Raw genomic sequence first — 18,420 nt, 5'->3', positions numbered from 1 at the left:
TTCCAACTTCATTCCTTTATGATCCGAGAAAGTGTTGTGTATGATTTCAATCTTTTTAAATTTGTTAAGACTTGCTTTGTGACCCAGCATATGGTCTATCTTTGAGAATGATCCATGAGCACTTGAGAAAAAGGTGTATCCTGCTGTTGTGGGATGTAATGTCCTATAAATGTCTGTTAAGTCTAGCTCATTTATAGTAATATTCAGATTCTCTATTTCTTTATTGATCCTCTGTCTAGATGTTCTGTCCATTGATGAGAGTGGTGAATTGAAGTCTCCAACTATTATGGTATATGTGTCTATTTCCCTTTTCAGTGTTTGCAGTGTATTCCTCACGTATTTTGGGGCATTCTGGTTCGGTGCATAAATATTTATGATTGTTATGTCTTCTTGTTTAATTGTTCCTTTTATTAGTATATAGTTTCCTTCTTTGTCTCTTTTAACTGTTTTACATTTGAAGTCTAATTTGTTGGATATTAGTATAGCCACTCCTGCTCTTTTCTGGTTGTTATTTGCATGAAATATCTTTTCCCAACCTTTCACTTTCAACCTATATTTATCTTTGGGTCTAAGATGCGTTTCCTGTAGACAGCATATAGAAGGATCCTGTTTTTTAATCCATTCTGCCAGTCTATGTCTTTTGATTGGGGAATTCAGTCCATTAACATTTGGAGTTATTACTGTTTGGATAATATTTTCCTCTACCATTTTGTCTTTTGTATTATATATATCATATCTGACTTTCCTTCTTTCTACACTCTTCTCCATATCTCTCTCTTCTGTCTTTTTGTATCTGACTCTAGTGCTCCCTTTAGTATTTCTTGCAGAGCTGGTCTCTTGGTCACAAATTCTCTCAGTGACTTTTTGTCTGAGAATGTTTTAATTTCTCCCTCATTTTTGAAGGACAATTTTGCTGGATATAGGAGTCTTGGTTGGCAGTTTTTCTCTTTTAGTAACTTAAATATATCATCCCACTGTCTTCTAGCTTCCATGGTTTCTGCTGAGAAATCTACACATAGTCTTATTGGGTTTCCCTTGTATGTGATGGATTGCTTCTCTCTCGCTGCTTTCAAGATCCTCTCTTTCTCTTTGACCTCCGACATTCTAACTAATAAGTGTCTTGGAGAACGCCTATTTGGGTCTAATCTCTTTGGGGTGCGCTGCACTTCTTGGATCTGTAATTTTAGGTCTTTCATAAGAGTTGGGAAATTTTCAGTGATAATTTCTTCCATTAGTTTTTCTCCTCCTTTTCCCTTCTCTTCTCCTTCTGGGACACCCACAACACGTATATTTGTGCGGTTCATATTGTCCTTGAGTTCCCTGATACCCTGTTCGAATTTTTCCATTCTTTTCCGGATAGTTTCTGTTTCTTTTTGGAATTCAGATATTGTATCCTCCAAATCACTAATTCTATCTTCTGTCTCTTTAAATCTATCATTGTAGGTATCCATTGTTTTTTCCATCTTTTCTACTTTATCCTTCACTTCCATAAGTTCTGTGATTTGTTTTTTCAGTTTTTCTGTTTCTTCTTTTTGATCAGCCCATGTCTTCTTTATGTCCTCCCTCAATTTATCGATTTTGTTTTTGAAGAGGTTTTCTATTTCTGTTCGTATATTCAGCATTATTTGTTTCAGGTCCTGTATCTCATTTGAACTATTGGTTTGTTCCTTTGACTGGGCCATATTTTCAATTTTCTGAGCGTGATCCGTTATCTTCTGCTGGCGTCTGCGCATTTAGTCAGAGTTCCCTGGGTGTTCGACCCCACAGGTTGAAAGATTTTTCTGTGAAATCTCTGGGTTCTGTTTTTCTTATCCTACCCAGTAGGTGGCGCTCGTGGCACACGTTTGTCTACGGGTTCCACCAGTGAAAGTTGCTATGGGTCCTTTAACTTTGGAAAACTCTCGCCGTAGGGGAGGTTCGCCAGCCGAAGTGTCTTGGAAGAGTGCCAGCCGGCCCGGGGGTCCGAATGCGGGGAGGGTTGCTGGCCGCCGCAGCACGGGAGAGCACCCAACCGAATTTCCTAGTCGGCCCGGAGCACCAAGCGTGGCGGGAGGGCACCAGCTGTCGTAGCCCGGGAGAGTGCACTGTTCCAAGCCGGACCGGGGAGTCACGTGTTTGGAAGGGACCCCCCGGTCACCGTTCTCCGCAGTCTGGGGATTTCCAAACCCACTCTCTCAGTTGGTCCGGGGGGCTTCACGTGGTGGGGGCGCCAGCTGCCGCGGCCCACGGGGACCGCCTGCCCAATTCTGCCAGCTGGCCTGGGAAGGAAGAAGGGAGGGACTCCGGCCGCTTGCCGTCCCGCCCAGGAAAGCCCGCGCCCCTCGGCGATCTCACCGGAGCTGGTTCTCCCAGACAGTCAGCCGTTCCAGGATGGGGTACACCGTCCCTTTGATCTCCGTTGTGGCTCTGGGAGCTGCTCTGTATTGTCTCCACTCCCCCAGTAGCTGTTCTGGAGGAGGAAAGGTGAGGGTGGCAAGGCTGTCGAGGCCAGTGGTGGAGGAGCCGGTGAAGGCGGAAGAGGGCACGGTGGTGGTTGGAGAGCCGCCGAAGCAGGAGGGGGAAGAGGGGAGAGGAGGGCGGCCGGGCCGGCTGCTGCGGGGCGTGGGCGCCGCGCCGGGCCGGCGGACAAAGACGGGAGAGGAGGGCGGGCGGGCCGTCTGCTGCTGGGCGTGGGTGCCGCGCGCCGGGCCGGCGGACAAAGAGGGGAGAGGAGGGCGGGCGGGCCGGCTGCTGCTGGGCGTGGGCGCCGCGCGCCGGGCCGGCGGACAAAGAGGGGAGAGGAGGGCGGGCGGGCTGACTGAAGAAAGCCATTTCATGGGAGTGGAAACTGAAGCAGATACTGGTATAAGTATAATAAATACTCTCGATAAATATCATTCATAAAACCTGTGTAAGCCACTGTTCATAACCTTGTCTGAATTGGAAGCTATAGGAGGACCTCATTGGGTCTTTCCTATTAATATTTTTGATTACTCTGGATTTATTTGATTTACATATGGCATTTCTAAATTGCTCTTGCCAAAAAGCTGAATTTGTTTACTAGGCATGAAAACATTTTCCTTATCTTTCATGAGAATAAAGTCTGTTAGTAGGCAAGAAATGTCAAGGAACATTGTAAGTCTTCATTCTATTAATAGGACTTCCAGAGATTTATGCCAATATATCCTACTATTTCCAATTTCTAGGTTTGTTCAAGTTCTAGACTCCCCAGAAGATTGTGGTGCTGAGTGAGTGACTTCCTTCTTAGCTTGTCTGCATGGTGATACCTGTCTTCACACGTAAACATTCATCTAATTTTCTGTCTTTCAGGTAAAGACTTTTGGGAATACACATCCCTTCACCAAACTTGTGGTTGACCTGACAGATACAGACCCTGATATAGCATATTCTTCAGTTCCCTATGAGAAGGGATTTGCTTTGCTCTTTTATCTTGAACAACTTCTTGGAGGACCAGGCAAGTAGTTGGCATTTTCTGATGTTTTTACTTTTTGAGAGTGAAGTATGAGGAAGAGTTTTAAACTGCTGTTTCTGCTCCATTTTGTATTTCCAGTTCATTCTGTATTTAGCTGCTGAAAAAAATGTTTCATTTTCTGTCACCTCTCTACTTACCTCTTGAATAACACCTGACTTCCAAATTGTGCTGCTTGACTTTAAAAAAAAAATTGCACAGTGATTTAAAAATCAAAAATGTAGTACATGAGCAGGCAACAGTGGCACAGTGGCAGAATTCTTGCCTGCCATGCCAGAGACCCGGGTTCAATTCCTGGAGGCTATCCATGAAAAAATGTAGTACATGTTCATTGAAAAAATGTGTATAGTAGCTTTCAGAGTAATAAGAGAGTCCCTCAACCCCTTTCCACTCACTGTGGGTAACCGTAGTTAGTGGTTTGGTATGTATGACTCCAGATCTTTTTGTATGTGTTAAGTGAACAGACAAATAAATATAATTTGTATACATAAAATTTTTAATTTAAAAAAGGGATCATAATGTACATGTGTTCATTTTGTTACGTTTTTACTCAACAATATTTTATATACATCCTTCCATATCAGTACATATATACCTATCTCACACTTTTAAAGGCAGTCATAATATTTCATTATAATTGTGAGCTGAATTACATAATCTTCTCCCAATGATGGGTGCTTAGGTGCTGTCTCTGAGCCAGTCTCTTCCGCTAGCTGATCTTATTTCCCTCCTTTGGGGCTGTGGCCACTGCCTTGAGAACATGTGCGGGCCTTTTCAGTGTTTTCATTCTGTGTCACCACATGTTTAGTTAGAATTTCTCTTCTCCTTTCCTTCAAATGAAATATATTCCCTCAAGGCCCAAATCAAGTAAGTCCTACCTTTTTTTTTTCTTTTTTAACTTTGACTCTTAAATCTTCTCGTTGGTTTTTGTTTTCCCTGTTCTTTGAATGTTCTCTGTTCTCCATGATTAATAGCCCAATGCCAGGTACAAAAACAGCTAAATAATTATCTTTCCATTAATTTCTTTCCTTTTTTTTTTTCACTCAGAGGTTTTCCTAGAATTTTTAAAGGCTTATGTTGAAAAGTTTTCCTACAAGAGCATAACCACTGATGACTGGAAAGATTTCCTGTATTCCCACTTTAAAGAGAAGGTTGGATTTTAAAAGCTTTTTTGTTTTCATGCCAAAAACACCTTTACTTATTGGCTATTTGTTAGGCTGATTTGAATTGCTTCATAGTAGTAGTGTTCTAGAATATATGAGTCTTTCATTGTGGGTTTTTTTCCTGTTTAAAGTATAATCTCAACAAAATGAACAATGTGTAGAATTTTCCTAATTCAGAAAAATCCGCAATATTGTGTTTCAGAATTTCACTTTTAAAACCTACATAATTTTCCCATTTTAATGATTTAACAGAACACTGCTGATTACTATAAACTTATAAAAGAGGGCTAGACTTTTTCTTGACATGGCAATGCAGGCAAAATTACAGATTGAACTTTAGATTTTTTTTCACTAGAAAAGGTTATTGTATAGCAAACAGGTGTTCCTCTTCCTGATTACAGGTTGACATTCTCAATCAGGTTGACTGGAATGCCTGGCTCTACTCTCCTGGACTGCCCCCTGTAAAACCCAAGTACGTGCTTGCTTGCTAACTCATTCCTTCTCTGTCTCTTAAATCCTACAGCTCCTCAGAATATCTGAAAGGAACATATGTCTTCCTTAAGCTATGCTAATTTAGTGATTAGAGCTCTTTGGTGTTAGGACCTTAACCCTGAGGCCAAAATAATGATTTCCATATTATTATAAATATAAATTAGTCCAATTTAAGGCAAATAGTTATTGAGTGTCTCCGTTGTGCAAGAAGATGGCTGGAGACACAGAGAAGAGTAAGGCATTGTTCTGTAAAAAAATTTTCAGTAAGAAAAAGTGCCCAGGGATCCTCTAAAGAGAGAGTGTCTTAAAAAATCCCAAATCATAGAAAATACTTGGATTCATTGCCACTCAAGTATGGGCATCCAGGTCCTTCTGATTTAAGTATCTCTCAAATTCATCCACTTCTCTCTGCTTCCACTATCACCAAGCTGACCTGATCGCTTTTTTTCTGGAAGGCCGCACTGGCATTCTAACTTTGTGTGCTCCTGTATTTATTCTGGCTTCCCTCCCAGCCATTGTCCACATTAAAGCTAGAATAAACCTTTAAAAACACAAAGGTGTCATGTCATCTCCATGCTTAATACCTCTGCTGGCACCCCATTGCTCTTAGGCTGAGACAGAACCCTTTACTAGGGATGCATGAGCCCTGACAATTAAGTTCTCTGCTTCAGTCAGACTGGCAATTTGTGAAGTTCGTAAGCTCTCCACACTTCCTCTGAATGTAGTACCTGAACATGCTGCTCCCTCTACCTGGAATACTCTTTACCTAGGAAACTCAAGTTTCAGTTCAGGAGCTGCTTCCTCATGGAAGCCCTTCATGACCTCTCTTACCAAGTTGAAGCTCCCATTATTACAGGGTTTCTTGGCACTGTGGAATCACCTCTTCATAGCAGTTGCCACAATAGTAATTTTACATTTATTCACTTGATTATTAAAATCTTTCTCCTTCATTATGCTGTGAGTACCATGAGAGCTGGTTCATATCTGGTTCACTCACTACTCTTTTAAGGACCTTGCCTTAAAGAAGAGTTCTTCCCCTCTGTAGGCTACTCCTTACCTGGTTGCTTTAATCAGCAAGTTTCAGGATGTCAAGAAACAGAGACTGAAAGTTTTTCACTGTCCACTGTTCTTTATGAAGTCAAAGCCAATTAATGTTCTGGTTGAAGGAAATAGGTAATTCATTGTCTGAGCAATCCAAGATTTTTGATCCCACTTAGTTTTGAGGGCAAACACAAGGTTATACCTACAGTCCACAGCCTGAATTCATGAAGATAAACCAGCAGCACTTCAGATAGGAGAGCAGCTCTGACCCCTTTGATGATCTCCCCCAAGGCACAAACAGGGAGTCTCAGGTGGCCACAGCACTGCCCTGTTGAAGGCAGGCCCAGTGGTACCTTAACTTCATTAGACACTGAGGCCAGGGACCCTCTGTTCTCTACTGGAACATTAGCAGCAAGTAAGCATGATTTGTGGACAAAGAGGGACGAGCACACAATCTTATTGTAACTTGTTTTGCTTAACAGTCACAGTTCATTAGTTTCACTTTCTTCTGAAAAGAAAGAAATGAAATCACATGATTTCAGTCTCCCAAGAGTTCTTGTGACTCCATTACACTAGGAGCATCTAGAATAGCTCCTGCTCCTTCACAGGTGCTCACAAGAGTTGTGGGATGGTTAGGTGGTTGCATGATTGAAACAACAGGCTGTACAGTCCATGAACAGTGACTTCATATTATTCTTATATGCTTAGTTTATTCCCAACTGCTTAGGCATATGACGGTCATTTGAGATGTTTTGGCATTCTCTCAGAATAGTCAGGTTTTTCATTAATTTGATATCCACATGGATTTCTGAGTTCTTTGATTATGCCAATAATATTTAAGTCAGGTGTAAAAGAGTTCCTGTTTCCATCACTTTGAAGTTCTTTGCTATTATTTAAAAGGAACTTTGGAATTTAAGTATGTTCTGTAACTTTAAATTTGCATTTATGTAAAAGCATGTGCATTTTAATAAAATTTAATCTTGGATATTTTTTCATCTTTGCAGTTATGATATGACTCTGACAAATGCTTGTATTGCCTTAAGTCAGAGGTGGATTACTGTAAGTAGTGTGTGATTTTTTTTTTTTACTTCTTTTTGAATTGTACAAATATGTCTCTATTCATGAAGTTGGAGGGGAGAGGGTAGAATTATTTTTCTCATGAACAGTTGTATTTGGAAAGGCAGTTTATAAATCAAGGTTGTCCAAGGTGATATCATACCAGCCCTGATGTGTAAAGGTAAGTTTAATGGGGAATAAAATAAAAGCTGTTGATGGCATTACTTCTGAATTTTCTTTGCAGTTCTTAAAAGAACTATGCAAAAATATTTGCCTCTTGTCTTTTCCTCATAAATCATTTATAAGATACTATTTCAAACATTGCAATTATACACAACAGGAATTTCTAAATTGATCTTGGGCAACCAGTAATGCCAACTGTTAGTGATGAGAAGAATTAAGGCACTTTCCCTCTGTCAATAGTTTTGTTCACGCCTATGAAACTTCCTAAATAGAGAAGCTTAACCCTTTAGAGAAATCAGAGTGAATATGTATCCTGGATAATTCTTGAGTGGACAATATCAGAACATTTAGGAATAATCCTGTTCTCCATAGCAAATTCTGGTGTTGTCTTTTGAATCTTGTCTCCAAGTTTATTTGACCAATACTCTCAGTGTCCTTTTACATACAAAATTCTGTGCCATGCACTATGAAAAGATATCCTAAGGTGGACTTGCCTTTGAGGTACTTACAGTTTGATCAGAGGATTTAGCCTTATATATAAATAATAGAGATGAAGTAATAAGAGGTCAGCAGAAGGATCCATTATTTCGAACCAGGGTGGATGGGGCAATTGGAATTGGCTGCAATATAAAGGAGGGCTTCTTATAGAAGGGGGTTTTTCAACCAGGTTTCAATATGGTTTGCCAATCTGGAGGATTTAAAATGGCATTTCATTTTATTTAATTTTTTTCTCTGATTATTAATATGGTTGAACATCTTTTTGCCATTTGCATTTCCTTTTTTGTAAGTTGCCTATTCGTATTCCATACTTATTTTTCTATTGGCTTATCTTTTCTTATTGATTCTTAAGAATTCTTTATATATTCTGGAACTGTTCTTTTGTCAGGTATGTCATTCAGGACAGGCTAGGTTGTGCTGTGACAATGACCTCAGAACAGGGTTTATTGCCCATGCTACATGGCCTTCCGTCTGCTTTGGCCTGCCCTGTGTCATCTTCATTCCAGAATTTTGGCTGATGGAGAAGATTCTATCTGGGACATTGCCAGTTTCCTGGCAGAGCCAAAAGAAAGCACAGCATACTAAGCTGAGGAGTAGCACTTATCATTCCACTCTCCTTTTGTTAGCTATAGCCAGTCTCATGTGGTGCTGACTTCCAAAAGATGGCATGCGTGTTCCTCCTGTAGAAAGGTGCTGAATGTGAGTGGACTGTAAAACAGTAGCTGGACTTTTCACTTCTTAAATGGTGTCTTTTAGGGAACAAAAGTTTGATTTTAATGTATTTGAGTTATCCGTCTTTTCAATTATGATTTGTATTCTCTATGTCTTATTTAAGAAATTCTTCCCTACTGTAAACAAACAAAAAATGTTATATTATCAAACAAAAGTTGTATAGTTTTCCATTTCACATGAAATTTAGGTTTATGTGTGGTGAGAAGTAGGACTCCTAGTTCACTTTTTACATATGGATGGCTGCTGGAAGTAATCCTGGCAAACTTATATTGTCTTTCTTTTTCCCACAACCGCATTGTCAGCGCTGTTGTAAATCAAGTGTCCGTGCACATGTGCAATTTGTGTGTGTGTGTGTGTGTGTTTGTTTCTGAGTTCTCTGTTACGTTCCATTGTTCTATTTGTCTATCTCAGTACTAACGCCAATGGTTCACTTTTTTTCTTTTGGCTGCTTTTCAGAGTTTTCTCTTTACCACTGTTTTTCAAGATTTGTTAGGCTCAGCCTTAGTATGATTTTAAAGTTCTTATTTTAGTTAGCTCTATTTAGTATTCCTTAATCATGCCTCAGAGAGTTTTGACACTGAATCCTAATTTTACAAATACAGACCCACTTCACTATTTCTTAGATAACTTTCAAGATTAAGTAGGAAAATAGAATGGGAATGGAAAGAAACATCAGTTTCAGTTCAGTAGTGTGATATTATCGGTTCATTCGGGTGACATTAAAAAGAATATACAAGGCCATGCAATGGTGGCTTGGTGGCAGAGTTTCAGCCTGCCATGCTGGAGACCCAGGTTTGATTCCAGTGCCTGCCCATGCAAAAAAAAAAAAATTGCTATTTCTTTACCAAATTTTTATCTTTACCCCCTTTTTTTTTATTGACAACTATAAATTAGTTGGCATGCTTTTTATGTTTCTTTACTCTTGAAATCTGTATACCTTGAATGGTACAAAGGGTGGCAACAAAAGTTTAACTTTACTCTTACTATTAATAGTCTAACTCTTAAGTAATATAGATTTTAGAAGACATACTGGCTTTTTACATTACAGTGATTTGCTATAAGGACTATTGTAAGTAGCTAAGGATTTAATTTATTTTTTGCAATCTTGTGCTTGCAGCCATGTATTTCTATATTTTGGTTAATTTTTACTTACTACTTTTGTGCCAGATAAGCCAGGAAATGTTACTAAATTGTATAAGGATGGAAATAACCAAGTAACGTTTATTTTAGGCCAAAGAAGATGATTTTAATTCATTCAGCTCAGCAGACTTGAAAGATCTCTCTTCTCATCAGCTGAATGAGTTTTTATCACAGATGCTCCAGAAAGTAAGTACTAACACAAAACATCAGAAATTAAAGTGGACATAAAGCCACAGCATTTTCATCAAACCCAACTTGAACAGAATAGTAATGTGAAAACTAACGGAGGAAAATAATTTATAAAATTCACCTCTTTATCTAAAAAACATTTGTTGAATGCCAACTATGCTTAATATTGTACTATGTATAAAGATATATAGGAAAGAATAGACTGTTCTCAAGATGCTTGCAATCTAAGTAGGAAAGGAAAAACATGCACAATTTAGAAACAAAAGGAGGTGTATTTTAGGTGTCATTTGAGAAAAACAATTAATTAGTGAAGAAAGAATCCCTTTCAACTGGTTTAATCAAGGAAGGAGTCTTGGAGGACTAGGGCTGTGATTTGAGTAGAGCATTGTTAGCAGGGGTAGAAATGTAAGTTGTAAGGAGCAGCATAGGAAGGAGCTTGCCCAGTGTTACAGGATTAAGTAGTAGAGCAAGGGAAAGAAGTTAGTGGAAAGTAACACCAGAGAGGCTGGTAGGGATCAGAAATAATAGGTCTTGGATGCTAATCTGTGGTGTTTTGATCTTATTCTAGTCAGTAGGAAAGAATTTAAATTTTTTAACAGGATAGTTATTTATTGATATGGCACCTTATGACAGCTCATCTGCTAGTGATTTGAAGGCCAGCTGACATGGGAAATGCCAGTGGTAAAGTTAGTTTGGCGACTTGCAGTAACTCAGGATATAAGGAAGGAATGGAAAGAGCAGGAAACATGAGAGAGAGATTGCATGGGATCAAAGTGTAGATTTTTGTGACTGACTGAACTTGGGAGTTGATGGGAGGTAGATTTTAAGATTCCAAACCCAGATCATTGAAAGCATGCAAAGCAGCAAGGAAATGCTGCATTTTGAGGGGGAAATAATAACTTCATCTTTGAGTATTACCTTAAAGGGAACTCTTGAGTATCAGGACCTTGAGGGGGATGGAGAAGTTTGAAACAATTCCCTATGGAAATGATACAAAATGAGGAGTAGGATTTTAGGCAACAGAGTCCAGTTAAAGTAAGAGAATCTGTTTTTAGTGAGTTAGGGTATCAGGATTTCATACTTGGGGTAGCACTGCTCTGTGGCCTGGAGGTAGGAAAAGAGAAACATTGGGGGTTACTCGGGAATGGGCACAGTGAGGGAGCTATGCGGGGACCCTAACTGGCTGACCTGCCAGTGCGGACTTGAGGTTGAAGGTTCAGTAAGGGGCGAATGCACCAGATAAGGTGGGAGGGTGGAGCAGCTGGTGAGCGCACAGATGCTGAGCGAGCACGGAGGCCCCCTGCCTGCAGTCACCTCCGTTTCTCCCTGTCCAAACCGAGCTCACCTTCTTTCTGTCCTTCTCTCCCCCGAGCTTGTCCTCCCTTTTAGCAGGTGTTAACTGCGGATAGGTGGTTTCTTAATTGCCTTCTAACTGTATAGGTAGAAGTTTGTGTATGTGTGGCAAATGTTGTTTTTTCCTAAGGTAAAGGATCTACATCATCTGTATTATTTATCAGATTCTCAAGGTCTGTAATACAAGAACTGCTGTTTTATAGAATATAATCTAAAAGGGATTTCAGGGGAAATGCACAGATAAAGGTGGAGGGAATCAATGAGGTTAACATTATGGAGAATGAAAATAAATTTAAGCTACCTATGGTATAAGGAAGAATCTTCTGGAAAGGAACTGAAAGTTTAATACCAGAAAGTCTGAAGAGAGTAATAAACAGTGTACTCATTTTATTCTCTTAAGTACCTCATGAGGTAAATTCTCCCTTTGCAACTTGTAGAGCATCCTTTTGTTACAGAATAAGTTAGCACAAAATTTGCTTTAATACGCATTTGTTTCTTTTGTTTTTATATAATTTATTTCCATATTATAAAATATATAGGATTTTAATCTGGCTAAGAATTTCTCTCCAGCTCCTTTCTTCCAAGGAATCCTGTTGAAATGATACATTATATATTCTTTATTTTGCCCTTAGGCACCTCTTCCATTGGGGCACATAAAGCGAATGCAAGAGGTGTACAACTTCAATGCCGTTAACAATTCTGAAATACGATTCAGGTACATCATTTTAACTTGTCTCTGTGGAAGAAAGTAGAAAACTAGTTTAAAAGGTGGAGAAAGGGAAAGCAGAAGTGAGACATACATGAGTCTTGAGAAATCCTTGTCAGATTTACTGCATCTCTATAAATGTTTCTAGTGGTATTTAAAGAATAGTTGCAAAATCTGTAAAAATATACTATTGCTCTTTTTGTTAGAATTTGCTTTAAACTTCTCTTGCCTTAAAAAATTAGAATTAAAAATTCAGTAGTAAATAGGCTTTCTTCCTCAACTACCCAAAATCAATTCTGAAATCAAAATAGTTACATCTCTTTGATTCTGTGATATGTAAATCTTTCTTAATTCAGTCTTGTAGTGTGGAACTTAAAGTTTTAATTCCTCTAGAAATTGCATTTGTAAGGCACATAAACACCTACATAATCTAAACCTTTTAAAATTTATGATCTTTTTCAAGAACAAACTCCCCTTCCTTCTCTTCTCTAATTATAAAATTATATATAGAGTTGAGATTCTCAAAATAAAGACATAACATAAATATAACTACTTATATATATATATATAACTGTAATATAACTATTACAAGATTGTTCATCATTACACAAATAATTTTCAGATATACCTAAGTCATATCCTCCCCTACCTCATCCCCCCTAAAAATCCTATCCCACCCCCCGCTAAAAATCCTTTCAGGTGGTTGCGGCTCTGCATTCAATCCAAGTGGGAGGAAGCAATTCCCTTGGCTCTAAAAATGGCAACTGAACAAGGAAGAATGAAGTTCACAAGGCCCTTATTCAAGTAAGAACCAAATCGAACTCTATGCTGTGAATAATGCGTAAGGAATGAGGAGGAAAAATCTTAAACAGATTTTTTGTTGTTAAACTACTCTGTAAACTGCAATCTATAAATTGCTATCTATATAATAAATATATATATATATTTTTAATGTATTTTTTTTGGGGGGGGGGTGCATGGTCCGGGAATCAAATCCAGGTCTCCCGCATGAAAGGTGGGCATTCTAACCACTGAACTGCCCATGCACCCTAGTAAATGGTTTTGTGGTGGTTTTTTTTTTTTTTTTTTTTTGCATGGGCAGGCATAGGGAATCAAACCTGGGTCTCCGGCATGACAAGTGAGAACTCTAATAAATATTTTGACATTTTTAAAAGCTAGTAGATATAATTATGGAATAGGAATGAACATTTCTAAATAGTTAAAATTCGAGATAATTCCATTAGCTTCTTTAGAAGCATTATATACAAAATTAGTAAAGCATGAGTGCTATTAGGAACCCAGGCTTCTAGAATTTCCAAGCAAATTCTGAAGATGAGTTAGGAATGAAGACCCAAGTTGCCTGGAGACTGTCCTCTAAGTCAGTGCTGTCTAGCAGACCGTCCTGTACGCCTGCACAGTCCAGGACAGTGGCCCTTTCCACCTGGGGCTGTTGAGCTCCTGAAATGTGACTGTATGGCTAAGGAGATGAATTTCTAATTTGATTTAATTTTACATAATTTAAATAGTTGCATGTGGCTAGCGACTACCCTACTGGACAGCACAGATCTGAAAGGACCTTAGTTTTAATCTCACAGAACCCCAGGCGGGAGTGTTGCTAATGTGCCTAGTGTGTAGTCCTGAGTTCTGAATGCATTGCCCAGCTTCCCCTTCCCTCTCAAGTCTTTTGTGTGTATGTTGTGTGCATGCTGTATGGTGGGGGTCACATTTCATTCTTTTTCTAAGTGACTGTCCCATTCCTGCAGCAGCATTTGTTGAATTTTTTGGAGAGGTGGGGGTGCAGGAAGTGCATGGCCGGGAATTGAACCTGGGTCCCCCACATGACAGGCGAACATTCTACCACTAAATTACCCATGCACCCCCTCCTCTTTCCTCTTACTCTGGAGTCAGTACTTTTTCTTAATTTTCTCCTTATTTTTACATCACCATTCCTTGGAAGTATTGTCTCTTTTCACTAGGTCCACTTACTTTCCTGCATTCTCTATCGAATCCATTCCAATCACGTATTAGTCCCCACTACTCCACCACAAACTGCTCTTGTCAGGTCTGCAGTGATCTCTAAGCTGAGAAATCCAATCTACAATTTTTCATCGTTGTCCTGCTTGAAACCCTCTTTGAAATACTCAGTTCTCTTGGCTTGCAGGACACCGCCTCTCCTGCTTTCCTCCCAGCTTGATGGCTGCTCCTTCTCGGTCTCCGAGAACCAGGGCTCAGTCCTTGGACCCCTTAGCTCTTTACATCTGTCTCCTTGAGGTTATTCTAGTTCACCACATTACATACCATCTGTTTGCTGATGGTATTTATACCAAATTTTATTTCCAGGCTGGAACTCTCCCCTGAACTACAGACCAAAAGACATTACATTAAAGGAGATTTGAATATGGGCTGGGTGTTAGATAATATTAAAGAATTATTATTAATTGCATTTTGTGATAATGACGTGGCAGTTATGTTTTTTAAAAAGTTAGAATTGCATATCAGAGTATTCACAGGTAAAATGGCATGATAAAACACCTGAGATTTGTATTAAAATGTTTAAAAGAACAATCTTAAAGTCAGGGACAGATGAAGTAAGATGACAAAACAGTAATTGTTGAAGCTAGGTGATAATTCACAGAGGTTTGTTATAATATTTTCTCTACCTTTGTGTTTGTTTGAAAATTTCCTTGATATACTTTATTTTCAGTTATATATATTCAGAATCTGATCACTTCTCACCACCTCTGCCTTAATCCAAGTTGCCATCATTTCCTGCTTGTTTCCCTGCTCTTACTCCCTTCAGTCTGCTCTCCCCATAGCAGCTGAAGCAATTCTGTTAGGTCACGTCACTTTTCTACCCATCTCCTGACTGAACAGCTCAAGTCACCCCAATGGCCTGAAGCAGCCCCCATCCCCATTTCCCCAGCTCATCTTTACATCTCTTCCCCTTACTCACTGCCCAGCCACTGCTCATTTCTGTTTTTTGAACATGCCAGACATGCCCCCACCTCTGGACCTTTGTGCGTGTCCTTCTGTCTGCTTACAGTGTTCTGGATATACTGACCTTCTCAAGAGAGCTCCCTGACCACACTGTTTTAAGTTCCAGCATCCCCTTGTGGCCATATACACACACTCACCCTCACACACTCCCTTTCCCTTTTCCCTGCTTTATAGTCTCCATTGCATTTATCATCATCTAACAATGCCATGTCTTCTACTTATTCCATTATTTTATTATTGGCCTCCACAAACTAAGATCCGTGAAGTAGGGAATTTTTATTTTTATATAGAAATCCTATATCTCCAGTACCTAGGACAGTGTTGATAATAGAATATGCACTCAATAAACATTTGTTGAATGAATGAATTCTCTAAAGCACTTAGTATTGTGCCCAGTAGCTGGTAAATATTCCATCAAGGATAGCTATTAGGATTCAAATGTGTGTTAATCTCACAAAGGATTTGGGATAATAAAGCTGATCAGCTCTACTGTTCTCTCTTAAGTCTTTTCATTTATTTACTCATTCAACAAAAATCAGAATGCCTGTCATGCACCAAATAGGGCTAGGCACTGGTGAAAATGGAAGGAAATCTTATATGTTAAGGAAGATTTTGGAAAGCAGGTAGAAGACGATTGTTGAGTAGATACAGATAAGAAAGAAGAGTCTGAAATTAAATGCAAAAATATCTTTTTAATTCAAATATTGCTAGGTAGTTTGACATGTAATAAAGGCATGCTTGGTTAAAGTGAAAAAAAGATTGTATGTATCTTTGCAATAAGATATAATTTAAGAATATTTCAGTGAGTTCTTTTTTTTTCTCTCTCTCTCTTTCCTTCTCTTACCTTCTCCTCCCTTCTCTTCTGCAGGGATCTTGCTGCCTTTGACAAATCTTGTGATCAAGCTATCCATACCTACCAACAGCACAAAGCAAGCATGCACCCTGTGACTGCAATGCTCGTGGGGAAGGATTTAAAAGTGGATTAAGGCTGCCATACCAGAGATCTGGGTTCGTTTCCTGGAGCCTGCCCATGCCAAAAAAAAAGTGAATTAAGGGTCTGCCTACTGCTGATTTCAGAAATTTCTCTTTTTAAAGTGGAATCCATAAAAAATACGAAACTTTGGCTCACATTGTAATTAAAAAATATCTTGTCAGTTTGGGCTTTTTATTGTCTTATCAGTGATTTTACTTAAAATAAAGCTGAGCTTTGTTTTTTTATATGGTAAATTCTTTGTAAATGAATTTTAGTTAAGTATAATTTTTGTTTTTTACATTTAAACTGTTAAAATTAGCTTCATATTTGTTTTCTCCCAGTGTGATATGTCAGCATATTATTTACCTGTTTCATTTAAATCTTTCATTTGAATCTGCTGCAAACCAGAAATTCACAAAATTAGGTTTTTGCTTTTAAAATAACTTTAAACATGAACACCTGGTTGGATTTGCTCACCATCCACCCAGTGGGTATAGGATAAGCTGCCTCACCAAAGTGCATCAGCTATAATGGGAGCACTTTGCCCAGTTCTAGGTCCTTCCAGCTAGCCTACTGGACACAGGCTGGTCCCCTGTGCCTCGGGTCAGACGACTGCCCTGAGTATCAGAGCTTCCCTCTGTTCCCTCGGCACCCTCCATAGTCTATTCAGCCTGCCTGTCTCCTCTTCAGTGCCCAGCACACACCACCTACATCCAGTACTCAGCACGTAGAAAGAAAACATCAAAAACAGTACAACTTGAATGAAATGAAAGTAGAGCTGGGCTAAAAATCCACAATGACTGTATTATAGTAGTTCCCAAATTTTCTTAATTCCTAGCACCTACTGGCATCTGAGTACTTTTTTAAATAGAAGCCTTTGCCAAAAGAAATGCCTGACTGTTCCAACTCCTCAAGAGTTAGGTTCATCCTTTCATGTGATGTCAAATAGATGGCCTAGTTACCCCCAAAATCTACAATTACCCCACAGCACCCCTGGGAGTACAACATAGTGCCCCGAGGCACTTCGGCACACTGGGACCCACGGCAGGGTTAGTTGGGAAAGAAAAGGGTTGTTTAATGGATACAGGCTGAGGGAGGTGATCAGAACCCACAGGGGGACAAGGGGCTGACACCTGGGACTGCAGGGTTATCAATACTCCCATCTCTCTGCTTCCCTAAAACAAGTTGTACAGTCTGGCTACCCTCCAGCTTTACTGCCGCAAATAGTGCTTACCGTATGGAGAGACTAGCTCTGTTCCAAATTCCCAGGCGAGCGCCTTTAGCTGAGCTTGGATCCACCCTGGTCCAAGAGGAATGGCGTCTTAGAGTATAAACATGCATGGAGGATTATCATCAGTTCCCCCCCAAAGTGCTAACGCAGTGACTAAAATCTTAATAGGAGCAAACACCTGAAAGCTGAGGCAGCTATCAAAGGGGTAAACTCCTGCCCACTGCTGCAATCCTGAGGCTTTTCTCGCCCTCTCTCCCTAGCAGATCTCTGCTTTTGGACACTTGCCTATGCAGCAGTGCGAGTCTGTTTCTCAGGGTTCTGCTCTACCAGGGGAGAGAGAGGAGTTCAAATTCCTGATACCTAACCACATTCTAAATGATGAGGCTTAGCAACTCTCTCTACCTCAGTGATGCTTTTACGGCTTCTGCCCTGTAAGCCTACCTAACATTCTCTAAGCTGGTGTCCTTTTTCGTTACCACTGGAAGGAAATCGGGACGGGATGTTGAAGGGTGGGTAGGGTGGAAGGGTGCTGTAGAGGTGGTAGAGGCACTAACAACAAGCTTACCTTACCTTCAAATCTACCCAGAGCTGGCTCACATTTTATATTTATTATAAATGTGTATTCATTTTATATATTTCATATTCATTCAGTTCACCTAATTAGCATATGTTGAAATTTATAAAAAATATATATAGTATATAAAATATAATTTCAATATAATGCTACACAGAAGGGGTATGCTAAAGCAGCCTGGGGACGGGGCTCTTAGCCCAACCTCGGGTTTAGAAAATGCTTCCTAGAGTAGAGAAAGCCAACTGAGTCTTAAGGAACAAGAAATATCAAGCCAAGCAAAGGAAGTTGTAAAATATATGTAAGGTGGGGAAAGGATAGCAGGAACGAAGGTACAGACTTGTGGACTATTTGGGTCATGAATTTAGACAGAACTGGTAAAGACAGTTTGCATTCTACAATGTCTAACTTGGAGTCTTCAAACAGCTGGCGGGTGACTTCAGTCACCAGCTGGACTCATCTGGAGCCCTCTCTACTCACCTGTTGTCTGGACTGGGATGGCTCACGAGCTGGGCTCAGCTAAGAGTGTCAACTGGAACACCTAATGATTTGGGTTTTCTCACACCATGGAGGTAGTTGGAAGTCTGTATCCATCACCAGAGAGTAAGCCCCACCAAGGCAGGGAC

The 18,420-nt window shown here is 39.7% G+C and overlaps 1 protein-coding gene across 2 annotated transcripts in view; it reads left to right on the top strand.

Moving 5' to 3' along the window:
* The window catches only part of LTA4H (leukotriene A4 hydrolase), a 47,316-nt gene extending 31,079 nt beyond the window's left edge, over positions 1-16,237 (top strand). The window contains exons 12-19 of one of the 2 annotated variants that reach the window (XM_077111699.1): positions 3,310-3,454; positions 4,517-4,620; positions 5,034-5,104; positions 7,170-7,224; positions 9,865-9,960; positions 11,949-12,031; positions 12,722-12,826; positions 15,888-16,237. In XM_077111699.1, the coding sequence (XP_076967814.1) occupies positions 3,310-3,454; positions 4,517-4,620; positions 5,034-5,104; positions 7,170-7,224; positions 9,865-9,960; positions 11,949-12,031; positions 12,722-12,826; positions 15,888-16,005 (777 nt within the window). In that variant the 3' untranslated portion in view covers positions 16,006-16,237. Of the gene's footprint in view, positions 1-3,309; positions 3,455-4,516; positions 4,621-5,033; positions 5,105-7,169; positions 7,225-9,864; positions 9,961-11,948; positions 12,032-12,721; positions 12,827-15,887 lie in introns of those variants that run through there. The other variant, XM_077111700.1, reaches the window with a different exon arrangement.
* Positions 16,238-18,420: the final 2,183 nt, after the last annotated feature.

Source organism: Tamandua tetradactyla, chromosome 7, assembly GCF_023851605.1.
Source record: "Tamandua tetradactyla isolate mTamTet1 chromosome 7, mTamTet1.pri, whole genome shotgun sequence".
Lineage (NCBI taxonomy): Eukaryota > Metazoa > Chordata > Mammalia > Pilosa > Myrmecophagidae > Tamandua > Tamandua tetradactyla.
Note: the sequence above shows the minus strand (reverse complement) of the source record. Positions and strands in the feature narration are given on the sequence as shown.